Source organism: Humulus lupulus, chromosome 9 (assembly GCF_963169125.1).
Source record: "Humulus lupulus chromosome 9, drHumLupu1.1, whole genome shotgun sequence".
Classification (NCBI taxonomy): domain Eukaryota; kingdom Viridiplantae; phylum Streptophyta; class Magnoliopsida; order Rosales; family Cannabaceae; genus Humulus; species Humulus lupulus.
In genome coordinates this window covers 79881259-79900107 of record NC_084801.1, presented here as the reverse complement: position 1 = coordinate 79900107, position 18849 = coordinate 79881259, and the positions used below count along the sequence as shown (strand labels likewise).

The window sequence follows — 18849 nt, the reverse complement described above, 5'->3', positions numbered from 1 at the left end:
TGCATCAAAACAACCCTTAGCCCAGTTCCCAACACATCCGCCTCAAGTACAAAGGGCTCCGAAAAATTTGGAAGTGCCAACACCGGTACTGAACACATCGCGCGCTTCAACTGAATAAAAGCCTGTTGAGCCTCAAGTGACCAATCAAAAGCATCCTTCTTCAACTGATCAATGAGTGCCTTTGCAATGCTTCCATACCCCTTTACAAATTTACGGTAGTAACCGGTGAGTCCCAAGAATCCCCTCAAGCCCTTGATTATCTTGGGAACAAGCCAATTTTCCATTGCCTAAAGCTTACTTGGATCAGCCGAGACCCCTTGAGCTGAAACAATATGACCAAGGCACCCCACCCTCTCTTGAGCAAACATGCATTGTTTTTTTGTTCGCATACAGTTGGTGTTGCTGAAGGTGCTCCAAAACTAATAACAAATGATGCACATGCTCCTCCAATGAAGAACTATATACCAAAATATCATCAAAAAACACCAAGACAAACTACCTTAGGAAATCCCGAAAGACTTCATTCATAAGAATTTGGAAAGTCACCAGTGCATTCGTAAGACCAAAAAGCATGACAAGGAACTTATAGTGCCACTCATGTGTGCGAAATGTCGTCTTCTCCATATCCCTAGCCGTGACTCGGTGATACCCTGACTTCAAATCCAATTTGGAGAACACTTGAGTGCCATGAAGCTCATCCAACAACTTGTCTATGCCCGAAATTGGAAATTTATCAGCCAATGTCTCCCAATTCAGTGCTCTATAATCGACGCAAAAACGCCAACTCCCATCCTTCTTCTTGACAAGAAGTACCGGGCTCGAAAATGGGCTCGTACTTGGTTGGATGATGCCTGCTTGTAACACTCAGAAACCAACCTCTCAATTTCGTCTTTTTGAACTTGGCCATACCGATAAGGCCTCACTGATATCAATCCGGACCTTGTACTAAGATTAATTGCATGCTCACGAGTTCGACTAGGTGGGAGTCCCGCTGGCATAGAAAAAACAAACTCAAATTGTTGAAGCAAACTGCCTACTGCCAAAGGAATATGCTGCTGTCCACTTGTTGTATCCTTCGATAAAGCACCAAAATGCACCCAAAACCGTTGTGCTTCTTTTTTGACTAATAAAATCATTGCCTTGAGGGAAATAGGGGATTTACACAAGCTAGGATCCCCTTGCAAGGTCACCCAAGCACCCTCCATTTTAAACTTCACCATTGTAGTCCTCCAATTGACTTGCATGTTGCCAAGGGTTCCTTGCCACTGGATTCCAAAAATTAGATCAGCTCCTAAGGCAAAAAATCAATAACAACCCTCAAGGCTCCCAAATCCAATTCTACTTGTGCACAAATTCCCTCTGTCTGAATCTTTCCTCCTGTACCCAATAAGACCCCATAACATGTAGTTGCTGTGATTGGAATGCCAGTAATTGAGACTACGCCCATGGAAATAAAGTTGTGGGTAGCCCCATTATTGATTAAGAATGTCATGGGTTGCTGCCCGATATGGCCGACAAGCTTCATAGTATGCGCCGACGTAATTCCGACAAAAGAATTGAGTGAGAGGCGAGAGTCTCCTTTGTAATCACAGTCTCGCCTGAGTCTGGAGATGGTGGTGGGGAATCATCAAGGGGTATCGGATCCTCTTCGTATATCATCAATAAAACTTGCAGCGCTTTTGATCACTCATGCCCACGAAAAAATTTCTTATCACACTTAAAACAAACCCCACGGGCCTTCTAGTCCTGGTACTCGGCTTCCATTAGGTGACGGTATGGTTGTGATTTTGGTGGCTAGGTAGCGGCGGGTCTAGACGCGACAGATGGTGTCAGAGATGAAGAACTTGGGACCAGAGGCGTAAGGGAACAAGTGATGAACGAGTTCAAGGAATGCTTGAAAGGTGTCATTGGGCTTGGAGTGGGTTTGGGCAAGGTGGGTCGCGACTCTGGGCCCGTGTTTAGCTATTGGTGGCCCTCTTCCACCCTCTGGGCCGTATCCCTAATCTGGGCCAAACCCATGGGCTAGAGGATATGCAAGGCAGCCTTGATGTCATCTTTGAGCCCTCTCACAAAACTCCCTTCGAGAAGAGGGCTTGGTGCGTCTGGCAGCCTAGAAACTAACACCTCCCATCGGACCCGATAGTCTTTCACAGTAGTCATCTGAGTAATGGACATTAATTCATCCGATATGGTTCCGACTAGAACAACTCTAAATCGAAGAATTATCAGCTTCTTCAATGTCGCCCAAGAAGTGATCGGACGTCTTTGATTCTCCCACTTTAATCATGTTAGTGCATCTCCATCCAAGCCAACAATGACTGTCTCCAACATCAGCAGTTTCGACATCCTTGTGAGAAGAAAATACCTCTCCGCCCAATAAATCCAACCATCGGGATTGTCCCCTGTAAACAGTGGTAGCTCCATCCTAGGGGGCCAATAGTCTTGGCCAAGGCTCTGGCCAAAGTAGTACGAATCCACTTGAACTAGAGGCAGCGGCGGAACGGACCCTATCGCAGGTGGCGAAGGTGGTGTGGACGGATCCCCCGAAGACGCAGGAGCTGAAGCTGACGACGACGTTGTCTATCTGCACTAGCTGCGGTGGTATCGGCATTGGGCTTGCCTGAAGCCTGCAGCAACTGAGCCAAATGAGTAACCAAGTATCCATCTTCTTATCCATTGCAGTTAACCTCTAAACTTTAGTTTTCAGTAGCTCCATATCCTTGGGAAATTGCTCAAACTCTGAATGAACCTCCTGGAATTCCCAACGAACCTCCGTTTGAATTGCTTCAACCCATTCCTCCAAGGCTTCCAGCTGCGAATCCTTTTTAGGTCCCATGTCGATCGAGTGCTCTAATACCACTTTGATAGGATATATCTGTCAAATGGTTAGCCTAACAACACAAGAACAAGGAAAATGAAAGAAAATTGCCTCTATATTGTTATGGTCCCAATTCCGTCAATTCTCAAACACGAGCCATTTGCTATGTGGACAGTGCTATCATTGGAGCATGTGCTACAAAATGAAAATAGTGATCTATCACCTGTCATATGGTCTGAAGCACCGAAATCCACAATCCAATGGGTATGAGGGGTTTGAATAACTTGGAGTGCATGAGTCGCTTTGTTGTGCAACTAAAGAGAAATGTTGTCAAGAGTTTTGTGCTGCCATAGAGAAATACCAGCGGAGACGAGGCAAATGAGCACGGATGAGTGGTGCGCCGGAGACGAGGTAGATGCCGAGGAGGAAACCATATCACCTGTCATATGGTCTGAAGCACCGAGATCCACCATCCAATGGGTATGAGGGGTTTGAATAACTTGGAGTGCATGAGTCGCTTTGTTGTGCAACTAAAGAGATATATTGTGAAGAGTTTTGTGCTGCCATAGAGAAATACCAGCGGAGACGAGGCAAATGAGCACGGATGAGTGGTGCGCCGGAGACGAGGTAGATGCCGAGGAGGAAAATGCTTGAAAAAGAGATCGTCGGAGGCAGTCACGTGCCTGCAGGCGCCGGCGCGTGACGTAGCTGGCAGAGGATGACAGAGGCGCATGGGGCTCATGCGCAGCTTTGCTGGGCACTGGAGTTCGAGGGTCTGCTGATCGGATGTTGGGCTAGAGGTGAGAATAGATTAACACTCGAAAATGGTTTTCTAGGAATGAACCTCAAGAATACCAAACCCCTAAATTTTTAAGAGAGGCTGAAGAAAAATTGAAAAATAAATCCCAATTTTGAGCTTCTATTGCTACCTTGAAGAAAATGGTATGAGAGATTATTTTTATTTCTGTATTTTCTATTGTTTACAACATAGAACTAGTCTATATATACAACAAACAACTAAGACCCTTCATATTAAAAAATAAATACAATAAATAGGAATTCCTATAAACTAGGAAGCTGAAACAACAATTGGAAACATTAATTTCTTGCTGTCAACATCTGACATCCTCTAACTAGCTTGATTTCCTAGAAAAAGAGGTCCAAGAATTTATTAGAAAATGTGGTACTTGTCGGCGCAACAAATATCAAGCTCAAACCCCATTAGGTCTCCTCCAACCTATTCCCATTCCCACAGTAGGGTCAGCTAAAACAGATACATCAGGTGGAGCGGAGGGTGGTGGAATGTGATATATTTGAGCTGAGGTGAGAGTAGTATGTGGTGAAGAAATAGGAGAGGTGGTGCTAGAAGGCATGGACTGAGGTGACTGGTTAAAAGTATCAGAGTGAGTGATTGGTGTTTGAGAAATATTAGAATTACTAGGATGATTGACTGAAACAGAACTCTTATAGATAGGAATAGATAGACGGAAAAGTAGACTTGACAGTAGAGGGAGAAGAGACAAAGGAAACACTCTTGGCTGAAGGAAAAAAGTGCTCATTAAAAATCACATCACGTGATATGCATACACGACCGAAAGGAGCCAAACATTTATAGCCCTTATGTTTAAGACTATATCCCAAAAGCAAACATTCAACAAACCGAAACTCCAACTCGTGAGAGTTATAAGGTCGGAGATTGGGGTAACAAGCACACCCAAACACTTTGAGCTGGCTATAATCAATAGGTTTATTGAAAAGTTTTTGAAACAGAGTAAGACCTGAAATGAAAGCAGAGGGCATCCTGTTTATAAGATAGACAGAAGTACGAACAACCTCATCCCAATACTTAAGAGGCATAGATGCATTGGCAAGGAGAGTAAGAGAGGTTTCGACTATGTGTCAATGTTCTCTCTGCAGTGCCATTTTGTTGTTGTGTTGTTGGACAAGAAAGTCTGTGTTTAATGCCATTCTCGCACGGTACTCACCCCCCAATCAGACTGTAAAGTATTGATTTTACAATTGAACTCATTCTCCACTTGAGTTTTGAAATTAAGGAAGGTTTGTAAAGCCTCAGATTTGGCTTTGAGAAGATATACCCAAGTATATCGAGAATATGCATCTATAAAATGTATATAATACTTATATCCATTGGAAGATACATCTGGAGCTTTACCCCAAATATCTGAATGAATAAGTTGGAGAGGTTTAGTATATTCGGAAGTAGGCAAAGGGAAAGGAAACTTGTGAATCTTGCCTTGAGCAAAGCAGAATTCTTCATGAGTTTTATTACCAACAGAAACATTACAAGAACGTAAAACAGATTGTACAACTTTTGCAGCTGGATGACCCAACCGACTATGCCACAAATGAAATTGAGAGTTAGTTACAGTAAATTAAGTATCAAAAGTACTATTCTTATTACAGGAATGAAAGTCATGTTCACAAGTTGCTACAAACAGTTAGGAATTTGAGGATAACATAGATGAAGGATCAGCGGCAGAAGTCTTTGGCTGTGAGGCTCTAAGAAAGCGCATGGATGACAAAGGAAAAGCATATAGGCCATTAGTGTGATGACCTAGCATTAAAACTTCCTTGGTGACCTGGTCGTTAACAAAACAGTGTTCAGGAAAGAATTCAAAATTGGCAGAATTGTCCCTAGCAAACTGAGAGATTGATTAAATTTTTAGTCAACTTGGGAACATGAAGAACATTATCAAGGACAAGGAATTTTGGAGAAAAATTGGATTGAAAAACAGACTTGCCAATATTATTCACCACAAAACCAGTGCCATCTCCCACATGTAGCTTCTCAGATCCATTGTATTCCTGTTTTTGCATTACATTTCCTTCAACATTTGTGCAGTGATTGGTAGCATCGGAGTCTGGGTACCACGAAGGATCATCGACCAAATCAGTTGTAGCAACCATAGAAGAAGCAGGTTGCTTATCCACAGGTGTGGCACCATACCCAGGAAAATCAGCATTGAATCTTTGGTAACATTTAGAGGCAAAATGTCCTGGACGAGAGCAAAGTTGGAACACTGGTCGACCACTCCCTGGTTGAGAAGAACCACTACGAAAACCTGAAGTGGAGCTGAAAGAATAACCAAAAAAAGAGCTATTCTGATTATGACCACCAGTTGCTTATGGATTCCAACCACCTCGACCAAGATTGGGAGGACCACCACTTCTTTGATTAGCAAAAACATGAGAATAATTCGTAGTAGATGACTGAGGAACGAAACCTCCACGTTTACGAAAACCTTGAGAAAGATTTGCAACAGCTGGTGCAGAATCCAGATCTTGAGTATATTTTTCCAACCGATTCTCGTGAGCAAGCAATAGAGATTCAATTTCCGCCATTGTGTACGGTTGTGATCTTGAATTAACAGAAACGATAAAGACATTATAGGCGGGCGGAAGACCATTGAAGATCGCAATAATGTGCTCCTTTGGAGTGATGATTTGACCAACAGATTCTAGCTTATCGACAAGAACTTCAACTTTCAACAGGTAGTCATTAACAGATAGACCACCTTTCTTGGCATTCTGGAGCTGATTCTGATATTGATCTACCTCGGCATTAGTCTGGGTGGTAATATACTCATTGGGTAGTCCACACATGAACTGAGGTCTTGCAACGAACAACACGCATGAGTACGCCTTCAGTCATCAAAGAGAGGAGCCAAGAATATAAGAGTTGATCTCAGTAGTATATATATAGCCTTTTGTTAACGATGAGGAGTCCCAGGGTGTGCTCCTTGATATCCTGAAGGTCTTTAGTGTTGTCTCTGGGCTTTCGATTAATTTGCAGAAATGACAATTGTTGGGAATTAACATGCCTGAGGAGTTGGTGGATTTTCGAGCTAGTGAGATAGGCTATGAAGTGGGCCAGTGGCCAATTCAGTATTTGGGTCTCCCTTTGGGAGCTTCCCCTCGTTCCAAAGTGTTTTGGGAGCCTGTGGTTTTGAAGTGCGCTAAACGTTTGGACGGTTGGAAGAGTGCTTTTTTGTCACGAGGTGGTAGATTGACTCTTATTTAGTCAGTTCTGTCTTCAATCCCGGTGTATTACCTGTCTCTTTTCCGGATCCCTAAGAATGTGGCAGGGCTTATTGAGAAGTTGGCAAGAAGTTTGTAAATTGCGTAGCCATGGTGGTTTGGGTATTGGGAATCTTGATAAGAGAAACAAAGCTTTTCTTATGAAATGGTTATGGCGGTTTCTTTTAGAAGACAAGTCTTTATGGCATAGGGTGGTGAAGAGTAGGTATGGGGTAGTTGGTGGTCACTGGGACACGGGTGGAGGGGGAAGAATGTCAGTTCGTGGTCCTTGGAGAGATATCTCGGCTTTGTATGAGTATCGAAGGATGGTTTGTTTCAAGGTGCACAGGGGGGATAGGATTCGTTTTTGGGAGGATGTTTGGATTGGTGACGTCTCTTTGAAGTATCAATTCCTTGAGTTATTTTTGGTGTCCATGGCCAAGAATTGTGTGATTAAAGATCTAGCAGTCTTGGAAGGTGAAGGGAGTTTGGGGGGCCTAGGATAGAATTTGCGTTTCAGGAGGAATTTGTTTGATAGGGAGATGTCTAGCTTTGCTCAGCTGTTGCACCTGCTTCAGGTTGTGGTTTTCCCGTCAATTTTGGAGGATAGGCATTGGCTTCCAGACATTAGCCGAGTGTTCACTTGTAAGTCTGCCTTTTATAGTTTGAGCTATGCTCATTTAGGCCCCGAATTGGATTGGGCTAAGAATTTATGGAAGAATGTCGCCCCCTACAAAGTTAAATTGTTTGGATGGTTGTCCTTCTTGGATAAGTTGAATGTCCACGTTAACTTGCAAAGGTGAAGACCTTTTCACTATCTGTCACTAAATTGGTGTGTTTGTTGTAAGAATGAAGGGGAGTCAGTTGGCCATTTGGTTTTGGAGTGTTTGTTTACTAGGGTGGTGTGGTTTTAAGTGCTGGACAAATTTGGGGTCTCTTGGTGTATGCCTTCCTCTTGTTCTCAATTGTTCCTATGCCATTTAGAAGGGGGACGGAGGGTGGCTCGTTTGTGGCAGAGTACTGTGTTAGCGACTTTTTGGGCAATTTGGCTGGAGAGAAATAGTAAGATTTTTGAAGACGTTTCTTTCACAGTGGAAAGTCTTTGGGATAAGATCAAGTTCTGGGTGGCCACATGGGTGTTTAGATCAAGAGGTTTTGAGGGAGTTTCTTTCTTGGATCTTTGTAGGGAGTGGAGTAGTTTGTGGCTGTAATAGTTTTTGGAGAGTGAGTCGACGGGAGTTTTCTTAACCCGGGTTGGTTTAATTTTTATTTGTTTTTTTTTTGTAACCACAGTTTTCCTCCGCCATAAGTGAGGGCTCTCAATAAGAGGAGGTCATCTTATGACCTCTGTCTTTTTTTCAAAAAAAAATTTGTGGAATAAAATTGAGTATTTTATCGAAAGATTGTTCTAGTCTAACATATTCCTAATGTTGAGCCTTCGAGGGTAGTGGAACCCAAGTCCGAGTTACCTATTGCTAAGAGGAAGGAAGTCCGAAGTTTTACTCTACATCCAATGTCCAGACATGTCTGCTATAGTAGACTAACTCTGAAATATAAAGCTTTCTTAGCAGAAGTTGAGCAAGTGGTAGTTCCTAAGGACATAACTGAAGCCCTCTCAGTAAAAGAATAGAAGAAAGCAATCTACAAGGAAATTGGGGCACTAGAAACCAACGCGGCGTGGACAATAGTCAATCGACCTAGAGATAAACATGTTGTTGGATGTAAGTGGATATTTACGGTTAAACACAAGGTTGATCGAACGATAAACCGATACAAAGCGAGACTAGTTGCAAAAGTATCCACCCAAACATATGGAGTAGATTACAACGAGACGTTTGCACCCATTGCCAAGTAAAACACATTCAAGGTTCTACTATCAGTTGCTGCAAGATTGGCCCCTTCAACAACTAGACATCAGAAATACCTTCCTCAATGGACATTTGGAAGAGGAAGTTTTTAAGAGTATCCCTCTTGGGTTCAAGGAAAGATATGGAAAAGTGAATGTCTGTCATCTGAAAAAATCTTTCTACGGCTTAAAACAATCTCCACGTGCATGGTTTGTAAGATTTAATCAAGTGCTAAAATAGTATGGATATAAACAGGCTCAATCGGATCACACACTCACCAGTGAGGTATGGTAGCTATTCTCATTGTCTATGTTGATGACATGATTCTCACCGGTGATGATTATGGAGAGCAAGAACGACTTATAGGCTTGCTAGCCCAAGAATTCGAGGTGAAAGATCTTGTGCCAATGAAGTATTTTCTAGGAATGGAGGTTGCAAGAACAAAACAAGGAATTGTTGTGTCTCAAAGGAAATATGTCCTAGATCTACTCAAGGAAACATGAATGAGTGGTTGTGACAACACCAGTTGAACCAAAAGGCAAGTATAAACCAACAAAAGAGAAGCCAATTGACAAGGGAATGTACCAGCGGTTAATGGCAAAATTGATCTACCTATCCCACAGAAGGCCCGATATTGCATTTGCTTTGAGCTTGGTTAGCCAATACATGCACAATCCATTCGAAGAACACTTGGAAGTTGTGTACAAAATTTTATGCTATCTGAAGAAAACACCTGGAAATGGATAGCTATTCTAAAAGAATGAGGAAAGAGGTGTTAAGGCCTTCACAGTTCACAGATGCAAATTGGGTAGGGTCAATTGAAGATAGAAGATCAACAACTAGATATTGTACTAAAAAATGGAATAACTTGGTTACTTGGAGGAGTAAGAAGAAACCAGTGGTATCATGAAGTAGTATCGAAGCCGAACTCGTATGCGAATTAATTTGGATCAAATGCATATTTGAAGAATTAAAACTTCAAAGGATCGAGCCTTTAAAGTCGTACAACGACAGCAAGTCAACAATCAACATAGCACACAACCCAGTCCATCATAGCAGAACGAAGCACGTTGAGGTGGACAGACACTTCATTAAAGAAAAAATTGATGGAAATGAACCATGTGTTGTATATATTCCTAGCAAGCAACAACACGCTGACTTATTGACCGAAGGGCTATCAACATAAAGTTTCAATGAGTTAGTTTGCGAGCTGGGCATGTGGAATCTCTATGCACCAGCTTGAGGGAGGGTGTAGAAAATATTGCACATTGAGCATTTACTTTTTATTTTTCCAGTAAGGAAACCAAGCTGAATTATTAGAAAGTTACTATAATTAGATTATTTAATTTTAGGCAAATTGATTTACTCTGGAATATCTGTAATTAGTCTAGAATATTTGGTATCAAATACCAGATTTGTGTATACCTGTACAATGCCTATTTAAAATTCTTATTCTCTATGAATAAAGATTATCAAAGGTTAATTTTCCACATTTTTGTTAAATATTTTCCCAGTGTTAACTTTTATATGATATTTAAATTCCATCGCTGCTTTCCTCTGTTTTTTTTCTTTATCCTTTTTTTTTTGGTATTTTTTCTTCCTTCTTCTTTCTTGCTCTTGCTAATTTTGATTTTTGAGCAGCTCTGAAATCTTCAAAATTATTAGAAAATATGTCCATGAGAGGAATTAAATATGTGGATTGCTATGGTGTCGACAATGCATTGGTGAGCTTTCTTCCTTTCCTACAATATGTTCAGATTATAACCAAAGGTAGAAAAGGAGCCTTTTACTTTCATCATTTGTTTGGATAAAATAGAAAAAAATAAATTTACTCTAAATAAATTCCAAAACTTTCCCACTTAAGTGTTGAAATATTAAAACTTTCGTAAGATTTTGAAATCTTGCATAGAGGGGAATAACACCTGCTCACAAGTATTTTCTCAATGTGTTTTGTTTATATATGAGAGTTTTGGAAAGATTATGTCTCTATATTTGTTATATTTCAAAAAAATATATATTTTTATTAATTTCAGATGTCATGTTAGCATAATTTAGTAGTTGTTTTGGTAAGCTACCAAATTGATCACAACTATTGAATAAAAAACTGACCACAAAAATTATGTAAACTATTTATATTATATATATATATATATATAGATAGATATTGACGTAATCATTGAGTACTAACCCTTATATATAATTCATCTAATTTTCATTTTGGACATTGAGCAAAAGGATGTGTCACTTTGACTTTCCATTGGTTCAATACCTGGAATTTATTTTATTGAAGAGTATAGTGATTAGCATCTTGAAAGCAGGTTCGTGTAGCTGATCCAACTTTCTTGGGTTATTTCATTGATAAAGGTGTTGTTACCGCTGCCAAGGTTGTTCGTAAGGTACATCTAGGATTTAATGTTTAAAGATCTAATTTATATACTTATTCTGAAACATGGTCATGGTTTTCTTCATTCATTTGGAAAACCATGTTAAAGTGAAGGGTTTATGTTTTTTATTTTTAGTTTACTTGATGAAATATTATGTTGTAATTTTTGCATGATTTATATACCTCTAGCTCTTGTTGTCAATTTGTTTGGAAAGTGGATTACATAGATATTCTTAACTGAAAAATATGATGAGATATAATTGCTGAAGATGGGCACCTAGTGTTTTCTTAGCTCATTACAAGATCAATATCATGGGTTTAGGTTCAAAGTGTGGTATTGCAGATTTCTTGTGAATCTTTAGTTCAGGAGTGTTCTTGACCATTAAGTCTTAAAGAGTATAATTTAACATGTTCATGCAGTGCGGTCAATGTATGACATAATAGTTCGGGCGATTTTGATATGCTTGTTGTATTTATGAATTTATACGATTCATAAGAATCATTTACAAAACCTAAGCTTTTTAAAATGAATGTACTATGTAGGTTCTCATAAGACTTCTTAATCTGAATACTGTTGATACAATGGTGATCATGGAGAATGATTTTATGTATAAAAAAGGCCACTTTGATAAGTTTATCCTGATCTTTATATATGATGCCTAACAATCACTCGTGATACATTCATGTGTCTGCGAATTGTCTAAGCTTTTCAAACTGAACCTGCTACCTTGGCGGTTGTGAGACTTATTAACCTAAATATTGTCAACTCTATGGTGTTTAGATCTGTTATTACGTGCATGACTATTTTTGCTTTGATCAGTACATATAAAGAGCCCAGCGAAAAAAAATCAGTACATATAAAGAAGTCTTGTTGTAAACTCTTAGTCTGTCCTCTGACTTGTCTTTATTTCACATTAACACAAATTCAGATTTTTTTAAGAAAAATGTACATATAAAGAATTCTGAAGTTTCTTGTGGTTTCATTACAGGCATACCCCCAAGAAAAGGTTGGTGTCTTTGTGCGCCGAGGAAAAGGTGGACCTCTAACTGTTGTAGAATACAGTGAGTTGGATCCGTCTATGGCTTCTGCAATCAATCAAGGAACTGGACGCCTTCGTTATTGTTGGAGCAATGTAATACCCTCTTTATATATTTTTGTTAGATTTGTAACTTCACAATCTCATACATATGAAAAACCTGATAATTGGGAAGCCCTATTATCTGCTTGTCAATTTCTATTTTTAAAATTTTACGAGTGAATGCTGAAATGTGTATATATTTATATATTATTGGAAAATTCTCAGGTGGTACTACCACCTAAAAAGGGGACTGCTGGTGTGCCCCTACCGGCTTCGGGGTGTGAATAAATTATAACCCCAATTTTTTTATATAATGGTATATATTGTAGTTATGGCAGACCTCTCATAAGTTTTCAAAGAAAATGTGGATAATTAATTGTGCTGAAATCAAGTCAAAAGAGACTGTAACATGCGTGTAAAATAAATTGTTTGATCTCTTATTTCAGCACAATAAACTATTCAGAATTTCTTGAAAATGTCTATTATAAGTACAATATACATCGTTATATAAAAAATTGAAATTATAATTTATTCATGTGTCAAAAACACAAGGGGCACATTGGTGATTCCCTTTTGCCAAAAACACTAGTTTAATGTTACCTTTAAACTTTCATAGATATGGAAAACTGTTTTTCATTTCAGATATATTGCGAAATAGGTAAAATGGTACATAAGTTGTAGGTTCAGAATGTGTGGTACATTTACAGTACAAAGTGAAGCAAATTATCACGTGAGGTGGCTTACAATGTGCTGTACAAAGTTTTGTACTATACATGCATTATTAGTTTTCCTTTTTTGTGTTCTGCTTCCCTTTCTCATACTAGTTTAGGAGACAGAGACAGCCCATATTTAAAGATAATTATTTGTAAAAGCTCTGTAGGATTTTCAATCATGAGTGTGTTGATTCGAGTTCATAATTGATGCTTCAGGTTTGGAATGGAAATGCAGTTTATTTTTTAGCAATTTATGCGGTAGTGTTGGCAGTAACAAGCATGTGAATCACAATTGCGTAAATGTTTTGTCTGCTAAGTAATGCTGAATCGTTTCTTTTCTTTATTTATTATTATTATTATTATTTTTTTTTTTTTTGCAAACTGGTCAGAAGAAGCAAGTTTGTTTAATATTTCAGATACCAAATAAAGTAAATTTAAGGATTAAATCTCATTTAGTTTTGTGTCTCTAATTGAGCTCTTTTCTTATCTAGTCATTTGTTTCTAGTTGACATTAAAAAAAAAGGTCTATTTTAACCGATTACGTTATATTATATATGTTAATATAAGTCTGAACTCTTGCAACTTATGCCTTTCAGGTATGCCTACACATGTTTACTCTGGATTTCCTGAACCACGTGGCAAACGGCCTTGAGAAAGACAGCATGTTAGTAACAGTTCTTTCTTTAACCCTCCCCACAGCTCTTTGTCTATCTGTATTATAATTCCCACACAAACATATATAAATTTAGGGTATTTCTATGGTGTAACTCACAAAAAGAGGTGCACCGGTACACCTCATTTTGTTTGTACTTGTGAACAGTTTTCGGCGTGGAATTTTTGTATGTCTGTGTATATTGAAGTTATTTAGAGCTTCCTGCAAATTTTCAGAGAAAATTCTGAATAATTTACAGTACCGAAAATAAGGTTTAAACAAATTGTTGCACGCGTGACTATTTTTTTTTTATGCGCGTGGAAGACAATATGTTTGATTATTATTTTCGGTACTCTAAATTATTCGGAATTTTCTGAAAATTTGTAGAATGGTTTAAAAAACTATAATATACACGGTCATAAAAAAAATCGTGCTGAAAATTGTTCACGGGTCCAAACAAAAAGAGACCACTTTTTGTGAGTTGTACCAAAGAAATTCCCTATAAATTTATATGTTTTTTCTTTTCAATTTTCACTGATATGCACAGTGTGCTTCTGTTAGTCTAATACATGACATCTTTGTCTTTCTTGTTAGTATCTTGTCCATTTGACTATTCTTCGAAATATCATTTTGCTAGTTCTTAAAACTGAAATTGCATACAGGAGGGAAAGATTCAAGTATATGTATTCCTACCACTGATCATTTTGATAAATGCTTCTTTAAATTCCATTTTCTTAACAGGAATCGCTTTAAGATTGCTCATTTTTTTTTTTAAATTTATGGCGTAATATGATTAACTAGTGTCTAGCTTCTAAACAATTGTAAAAGGTACCACTTTCATTTCTTTGTTATAAATAACAGAGTGAGAGGCTTTGCTGTAATTAAGTTAAAATTAATTGTTATTTATTTTAGAGATATTCTCCTTTTCTATTTGAGAATTGTTAAATGGCACTCTATGGTGCCCAACACCCTATCACATGTCATACTATCATTGGTGTAAATTAATATCGGTCCCACATATTCTAATTTAAATTAAAATATATGAGACCCACTAATGATACATCATGTTATAGGGTGTTGGACACCTTAGAGTGCCTTATAGTGCTCTTTCTATTTTGGTTGTATTTTTTAATTTTTATTTTTCATACATTAGTTTATTCTCTTATCAAAAAGATTTAGATGCGAAGAAATAAAGAACAGAATCTGGAATTCGCATACTTAATTTTGTTGGACTTCCATTATGACTATATAGTAGCCCTGAAAGGCAGGTATTCAGCATAGGCGAAGAATGCAGGATGCAGGATGTAGTACATGCTCATTCCTATATTACTTATGTTGGCAGGACAAATTTGAATTTTGTGACAGTTTTTTTGTGATCAGTTGCGTTTTGCATTAAAGCTTTGTGTGTTTTTTAACCATTATGCTTATTGCATTTTTACAAATGTAGCTACCATCTTGCTGAGAAGAAAATTCCTTCAATTCACGGACATACAATGGGATTTAAACTAGAGCAGTTCATATTTGATGCATTTCCATATGCACCATCTACTGCACTTTTTGAGGTCATTTTTTTCCACATCTTTCATATTTTAATTGTTGTACTTTTCCGCAACTAAAGGAGATTGTTTTTTCTTCAAAATTGCTTGTTCTAAAACAGGTATTACGTGAAGAAGAATTTGCACCTGTTAAAAATATCAATGGGTCGACTTTTGACACTCCAGAAAGTGCTAAACTTCTTATTCTCCGTCTTCATTCTCGTTGGGTAGTTGCTGCTGGTGGATTCTTAACACATTCTGTGCCTTTATATGCAACTGGTAAAGCTCTTTTAATTGCTTCAGTTTTGTATCCCGCATATTTTTAGTAGAAATATATGTACACTCATAAATACAAATTGGAAAGTAGAGAAAGTGGATTACCGAGTTAAACGTTGCCATTTTGTTGATCCTAGATGCGAATTTGGCTTTGTGGATCTCCATGTATTTTTAACTCAACATTAGGTGAATGTGGAAGTTATTTGTAGTTTTCTAATGCAATTCATCTTAATACCAGGCGTGGAGGTATCACCGCTATGTTCTTATGCTGGAGAGAATCTAGAAGCTATATGCCGTGGCAGAACCTTTCATGCTCCCTGTGAGATTACATTCTAAACATGATTTCTTTTGTACGTTTTATATTTGTGCAGCTCCATTCAAGCATAAATTAATTGAGAAACTCCACCCACATGTCATGTTCATTCTAACCTACAAGATTGTAGAGTGAACTGCTGATTAACTGATGTATGAATCATGTTTTTTGGGGATGTTTTTAAACATAATTCAGTTCTTTCAACTTTTTTTGTCATTCGTGACTAGTTATGAGCCATATTTCGCATTATGGATAACATTCTTGATTTAATATAAGAAAAGGAAAAGAAAGAAGTCAACCTATTTACAATAATAATGTATTTGCGCATGTAGTGGTGATTATTATGTATTGGATTGGTTCAATAATTCTGAACTAGCTTAAACCAAATTATACTTTTGCTAGTGTAAAGAAGAAAAGGTTGGAATAGCCGGGAATAAAATCTTCCTCGTTAATATCTCGAGAAATTACAGGATGAGGGAATATATATACAAGAGTGGAGAAGGGTCTAGCACTAGTCCACAAAACGAGGCAAAACAGTAAATATACAAAATTTACAATGCCACCGGTAACTATACAACTTACTAACTAACAATATATTTAAAATATATATTTTTTTAAAGTGTGCAACTCTTGTTTCATAACATTTTTCCACTCCAGAATAAGGACTGCCTGAGCATAAGTGGAAGGTTCAACATGGCTAGAAGGAGAGAGAAGGTACTGAACGAGGGAGATAATTTGGAATAAGAGAGAACTTGAGAGAGGGGATAAGGATTGTAGAATAAGTAGAGGAGGAAGAAGCAGGGTTACAGTGATAATTTGAAAGGTATTGGGGAGGACGGGTGACACACGAGAAGGGCGTGATGGAGCATGTGGGAAGGCAGCATGGGAGAGGGAGGAAGTGGGCAAAGAGATATTTGAGGAAGGAGTGGTGGAAGGAGATACAATATGACAAGAAAGAACACAATTTGAGAAAAAATCAGAGGGAGTGAAAGGTAAAATTTGTTTGAAGAGAAAGATGGATTCATGAAAAATAGCATCACGAGAAAATAAAATTTTGTTAGATTACAAAACCAAAATTTTGTAACCTTTGTAACCAAAAGCATATCCAATAAAGATAAAGAAGTGGTTCGGGGAGAAAACTTATGGCAGGAGCTGTGAAGGGTGGAGGTGCAACAAAAACAATCAAATGATTTAAAACAAGAATAGAATGGTGTTTTGTGACGAAGAAGCTCAAAAGGGGACTGAGAGAAGGAATCTTATTGATATGATAGACAAAGGTACAAACAGATAGGATAGAAGTACAAACGATTAAAATGGAGTGCTCTAGCAATATTGAGAATGTGTTGATATTTCCCTCAACAATAGAATTTTGCATGAATGAAAAGGGTATCAAAAAGGTCAGATTGATTTAACTTAGGAGCATTATCACTATGAACAACATTAATAGGTTGAACAAATTGAGTGCGAACAAGAGAGAAATTGAGGAAAAATGTGATCAACATCAAATTTAGCATGCAAAGAGATAGGACCAGTATTACGAGTACAATCATCGATGATACCCTTCATGAGTAGGTATAAGAAAGGGGCCTCAAATATCACAATGAACTATTTCAAAAGGAAGAGATGATAAGTGATTAAAAGATGGAAATGGTAGACATTTTTGCTTTGTTAAAGGGCATACAGAACAAGAATGTAAATTAGAATTGATGGTAGGTGTTGATCAATAATTTTTGGAGCACATGCTTAAGAGTTTAATACACAAATGCTCGAAAGAGTAATAAATGAAGAGAGGGTTTATAGTTGTTCGACTTAAGGATTGACCTACGTCCACTTAGTCACTTTTATTGATGTTTGAGTTTGTGAGCCATAGAATAAGGTGAATTGGAGTTTGTCATTTTTGCTTTATTACATAAGAGCTCTCTAAGTACATAGAATGCAGTCTCTAGTAATTTTGCACTATCTAGGGCCTCTCTCTTATTCAGATCCCTTCTCCTCTTATTTATAATGAGGTTTTAGGGTCACAATCGGGTTGTGGGCCATTGCTACTAGGATTGGCCCAGAGATAAGAGACACAAAATAATAAGTAAGCTAACTCAGTCACATGTCATGGTTAAGCTGAGCCGCCATCTCTTACGACCAGCTTCTGGAGCAGTGACCTGCGATCATCTCTTGTGACAGTCACTTGTGACCAACTTTGGGACTATGAGGAGTTATGGGCGATTCGACCTTGCTCTCAGGAATCTGCAACTAGACATTGGTGATCAAGTCATGTGGGATGCTTGCTTAGTGAACATGTTGTGCACCTAGAATCAGACACCAACAAACGAAACATCGAGAATGACACCTTGTGATCAGTATTGTGGGGCAACTAGGGTCTTCTTGAAGGACACCTGGCAATGCAGCTTGGCGACCAAGTCATAAGAGGGGTCTGTGACTGGCCTTTGGGCATCAGATGGGGCGATCAACCCTTGTGGAGATGGTACCCGTGATAGGGGTTTAGTACATCATGTGACTAAGTATAGGGGACCAAAACCCTAGGATTGGCACCCTGTGATTAGCTTTGGGAGGCTTCATCGCTTTATAGGCTCTTGGGAACATTATCATTACTCCGTGCTAAACAAGTTTGAGCGACCAACCTTACTTGAAGGTGACCGGTGACCAACATAGGGTCTCGCCTGAATCGTAGTTACCCTTGTTCTTTGACACATCACCATGTCCAAAAATAGATACAACAGTAGGCAACTTTAATTCATTTATCAAAATATGGAATTTTACATTGGAAGGGTGGCCTAAACGAAAATGCCACAAGTTTATTACAAAGAAAACATAGCTATTACAAATTGGAACTGTCTAACACATAGAGATTGTCTTAACGTCTACTCATCCCAATCATTTCCCCTTGTAAATGGTCCTGTATGAAACAAAAATTGGAGGTGAAATCAAATGAGTAGTGTTGCGTTTGAGTTAAAGCACTAATGGAACAATGCTATAAGAACCATGGTTAACAGATCATGCCTTACCCGGAACCACCCAACAATATGTATTCTAGGTCTAATGCAAATCCACCCAACACTATGTCATCGAAGTTCAATTCTGATCCTTCACATCAATTGGCTCCTAGGTTCAATGGCCATTACACGAACCAGATGATTTGCGCTGCCTTTTCTCCGCATTCTACCTCAATGGGTCCAAATA

The 18849-nt window shown here is 38.4% G+C and overlaps 1 protein-coding gene across 1 annotated transcript in view; it reads left to right on the top strand.

The window, feature by feature from the left end:
* Positions 1-15870, top strand: part of LOC133799282 (UDP-N-acetylglucosamine diphosphorylase 1-like) — a gene marked incomplete at its 5' end in the record, with an annotated part of 29053 nt that extends 13183 nt beyond the window's left edge. The window contains 7 exon segments of the mRNA XM_062237295.1: positions 10345-10427; positions 11022-11099; positions 12076-12219; positions 13475-13542; positions 14978-15092; positions 15188-15344; positions 15580-15870. Coding sequence (XP_062093279.1) covers positions 10345-10427; positions 11022-11099; positions 12076-12219; positions 13475-13542; positions 14978-15092; positions 15188-15344; positions 15580-15677 — 743 coding nt within the window.
* Between the last annotated feature and the right edge of the window lie 2979 nt (positions 15871-18849).